Here is a 4224-nt window from a genome sequence, read left to right as displayed (position 1 = left end):
CCGTAGCTGACATTAATGCAGCAGCCAATGTAGAAGCAGCAGCAGCACCGCTGGCAGCAGCAGCAGCAGCACTAGCAAGTGCTGTTGCTGCTGCTGCGCCCCCGACGGGTGCTTGTGCCCCTGGATCCAGCAGCAGCAACTTTCCTGATAGTGCTGAGCAGGCGTGAGGCGCATGCAATGCAGCAGCAGCAGTGCAGCAGCAGCGCAGCAGCAGCAGCAGTGCAGCAGCAGCAAAGCAGTGGCAGTGCAGCAGCAGCAGTGCAGCAGCAGTGCAGCAACGCCTTGGTGCAGTAGCAGTGCAGCAGCAGCGCAGCAGCGCCTTGCCGCGCCGCTGCAGCAGCAGTGCAGCAGCAATGCAGCAGCGCGCTGCTGCGCTGCTGCAGCTGCTGCAGCTGCTGCAGCAGCAACTACAGGCAAGAGACATGTGTAGGGCATGTGGAAACGTCAGTGTACCGCTGGGGCCCTTCTTTTATATTTTGCCCTTTTGTGATTTCTTTTTCTTTTCTTTTCCTTTTCTTTTATTTTCTTTTTATTTTCTTTTATTTTACTTTCTTTTTATTTCCTTTTTATTTTATTCTCTTTTTCCGGAAGTCCCGTAGTGTCTAGAACCCCTTCAGGTGTACAGACACCCCACGCCCGCAGCTGCCCAGACACCCAGCTCCTCTGCGGTGTACGTACACCTCAAGTTAGACCCCACACGAGCTCCTGCAGAGCTTTATAAAGTCGGGGGCCCCTTCAGCAGCAAGGGGGCCCCCTAGCACTTAGCAGCAGCAGCAGCAGCAGCAGCAGCAGGGCCGAAGAGCTCCACGAGGACCTCCGGCTAGCTGCTGCAAGTGGCAGCAGCAGCTGCTGCTAGGGAGGCTTGCAGCCCCCGCTGCTGCAGCTGCTGCTTTGGGGCTTGCTGGCGGCTAAGCCTTTAAGTGCAGCGCAGCAGCAGCAGCAGCAGCAGGCGGCCCGAGGTAGCTGCACACAGCTGCAGGGCCGCAGCTGCAGCTAGCTGCGTGAAGCTGCAGGCGGCTGCAAGCAGCTGCAGCTAGCTGTAAGTAGCCACAGCTGGCTGTAAGCAGCTAGCTGTAGCTGTAAGTAGCTAGCTACAGCTAGCTGCAAGTAGCTAGCTACAGCTAGCCGTAAGTAGCTAGCTGTAGCTGTAAGCAGCTAGCTACAGTTGGCTGTAAGTAGCTAGCTACAGCTAGTTGTAAGTAGCTAGCTGTAGCTGTAAGTAGCTAGCTACACCTAGCTGCAAGTAGCTGGCTACAGCTAGCTGCAAGTAGCTAGCTATAGCTAGCTGCAGCTAGCTGCAAGTAGCTAGCTACAGCTAGCTGTAGTAAATAGCTGCAGGCAGGGGGAAGTGCAGTGGGTGCAGCAAGCCCTACTTGGTCGGCCGCAGCTAGCTGTAATTAGCTAGCTGCAGCTAGCTGTAAGTAGGTGCGGCTAGCTGCAGCTAGCTATAGGTGGCTACAGCTACCTGCAGCTAGCTAGCTGCAGCTAGCTGTAGCTAGCCAGCTGCAGCTAGCCAGCTGCAGCTAGCCAGCTGCAGCTAGCCAGCTGCAGCTAGCTGTGAGTGGGTGCAGCTAGCTGCAACTAGCTAGCCGCAGCCAGCCATAGCTAGCCAGCTGCAGCCAGCCATAGCTAGCCAGCTGCAGCCAGCTATAGCTAGCCAGCTGCTGCTAGCTAGCTGCAGCTAGCTAGCTGCAGCTAGCTGCAGCTAGCTGCAGCTAGCTGTGTGCAGCGCTAGCTGGGGCCTAGTCCCACTCGGGCTTGAGGCCCTTCACATAATCCCCATATTGGAAAGGCATTGGGGCCTCTAGTTCAGGCTTTTGCTGCTGCTGCTGCTGCTGCGGCAGCAACAGCCAGCAGCAGCTACCTCCCCGGGGCCAGCAGCTGGCTAGGGGCCCCTCCCGGCTGCCCCTCCCCAGGGGTCCCCATGAGGCCCCAAAACGGAGCAGCAGCACGAGCAGCAGCAGCAGCAGCAGCAAGAGCAGCAGCAGCAGCAGCAGCAGCGCTAGGTCTACCAGCTAGGGGCCCACACGCCCGAAGGGGGCCCCAGCCAGGGGCCCCCTGGAGGCATGCGAGCTTCCATGGCCTCATCAGCAGCAGCAGCAGCAGCAGCAGCTGGGGGGTGGCCTCGCGGGCCCGGGGAGTGTAGATAATGGGATTAATCCTTGCTATATTTGTTAATTTGGTTTTATTTAATTAATATATTTATATAAATGTGCAAGACGAAGCAATAAAGCTGCGAACGGAGCGCGTGGGGCAGCAGCAGCAGCAGCAGCGCAGCGGGAGGCCCCGCCTAGTGCATGCGCGCGGTGTACATACACCTGAGGCCTGTGCAGCCTGCACAGGGGCTCAAAGGCTGTCTTCACTTTTGTTTTTATTTATTTGCTGCACTTAGAAGACATTTCTTCAGACTAAAGCAAATTTATTTTGCTGCTGAGAGGGAGAGCGCCGCCGCCCGCCACGTGTACCATGGGGTTTAGGGTTTAGGGTTTTGGGTTTAGGGTTTAGGGCTGGGGCTAGGGTTTTGGGTTTGCAGCCAGGGTCTCGCTCTCCCTGGCAGCTGCAGATCCTAGGACTGGCGGAACAGGGGCGCAGAGCTGCAGCAGCAGCAGCAGCAGCGGCAGCAGCAGCAGCATGTTCAGCAACGCCTCGCCGTTCGGGGCCTCCAACACAGGCCAGGGCCTCTTCGGGGTGCAGCAGCAGCAGCCTGCTGCTGCTGGGGGCCTCTTTGGTTCTGCTGCTTCCACGCAGCCCGGCAGCAGCAGCTTAGGCACAGGTAAGCAGCCCGCAGGGCAGCTGCAGCAGCAGCAGCTGCTGCTGCTGCAGTCCTTGCTGCAGCAGCAACTGCTGCTGCTGAGGGGGTGGGAGGGCAGTCTGCAGGACTTTGCTGCGGTCGGGGCAGCCGCAGTCACCGTGTGCTGCTGCTGCTCAGCAGCAGCAGCAACAGCAGCAGCAGCAGCAGCAGCAGCGACACGGCCATTCCCTGTGTGTTTGCTTAGGCTGCTGTGCAGCTGACGTTGGTTGCTGCTGCTGCTGTGCTGCTGCTGCTGTGCTGCTGCTGCGTCTCAGGACTGTTCGGGCAGCAGCAGCAGCAGCCAAGCAGCGGGGGCCTTTTCGGAAGCTCCCTGAGCACTGGGGGGGGCCTCTTTGGGCAGCAGCAGCAGCAGCAGCCGCAGCAAGCCACTGGGGGCTTCTTTGGTGCTGCAGCAAACACTAACACTGCAGCAGGAACTGGGGGGGGCCTATTTGGCAGCAACACGGGCTTTGGGCAGCAGCAGCAGCAGCCGCAGCAGGGCGGGCTGTTTGGCAGCACCACTGGCTTCGGGCAGCCGCAGCAGCAGCAGACCACTGGTCTCTTTGGCAGCAGCAACAAGTTCGGGCAGCCGCAGCAGCAGCAAACTGGCGGGCTCTTCGGCAGCACAGCAGCACCTGCAGCAGGAACGGGGCTCTTTGGCAGCAGCAGCAGCAGCGCCTTCGGGCAGCCGCAGCAGCAGCAGGGGGGCCTCTTCGGCAGCAGCAGCACAACGGGCTCCACGGGGCTTTTCGGGCAGCCGCAGCAGCAGCAGCAGACCACTGGTCTCTTTGGCAGCAGCAGCAACACGTCCAGCGGGGGCCTCTTTGGTGTCTCCAGCAGCACAAATGCATGTGAGGCCCCTCTTTTGCTGCTGCTTCTCTTTCATTTTGCTGCTGCTGCTTTCTTTTGCTGCTACCTGAGGCTCTGCTGCTGCCTTTTCTGGTGTTGGCGCTGCTGCCCTTTCTGCTGCTGCTGCACTTTCTGCTGCTGCTGCTGCTTATTTGCTGCTGCTGTTGCCGCTGCTCTGTTTGCTGCTGCTGCTTTGCTTGCTGCTGGTGCTAGTTTATTTGCTTCTGGTGCCGGCATATTTGCTGCAACTGCTGCTGCTTGATTTGTTGCTGCTTCACTTCCTGCTGCTCCCTTCGCTGCTGCTCCACCTGCAGCAGCAGCAGCAGCAGCAGCGGCAGCGCGTTTGCGGCAGTGTGCGTGGGCTGCTCAGTGGGCCAGGCTTCGGGGAGTTCGCCGTTCGGGGTGGCTGCCCTGGGCTCGCAGCAGCAGCAGCAGCAGCAGCAGCAGCAGGAGCAGCAGCTGCTGCAGCAGCCCTTCAGGCCCTACAGCGCCGAAGATGGCTCTGTTATGACCATCTGCCACGGGCCTTTTGAAAGAGTTGCATTAGAAGAAATTCGTTGGAATTATTATCAGCAGCAAGGAAA

The 4224-nt window shown here is 59.3% G+C and overlaps 1 protein-coding gene across 1 annotated transcript in view; it reads left to right on the top strand.

The window, feature by feature from the left end:
- ETH_00004375 (uncharacterized protein) overlaps window positions 1-4173 on the top strand; it is a gene marked incomplete at both ends in the record, with an annotated part of 7802 nt that extends 3629 nt beyond the window's left edge. The window contains 3 exons of the mRNA XM_013377008.1: window positions 2534-2773; window positions 3067-3642; window positions 4019-4173. Of these exons, the coding sequence (XP_013232462.1) occupies window positions 2534-2773; window positions 3067-3642; window positions 4019-4173 (971 nt within the window). The remainder of the gene's footprint in view (window positions 1-2533; window positions 2774-3066; window positions 3643-4018) is intronic.
- Between the last annotated feature and the right edge of the window lie 51 nt (window positions 4174-4224).

This window comes from Eimeria tenella, genomic scaffold (genome assembly GCF_000499545.2).
Source record: "Eimeria tenella Houghton genomic scaffold, Eth_scaff436, whole genome shotgun sequence".
NCBI lineage: Eukaryota > Apicomplexa > Conoidasida > Eucoccidiorida > Eimeriidae > Eimeria > Eimeria tenella.
Note: the sequence above shows the minus strand (reverse complement) of the source record. Positions and strands in the feature narration are given on the sequence as shown.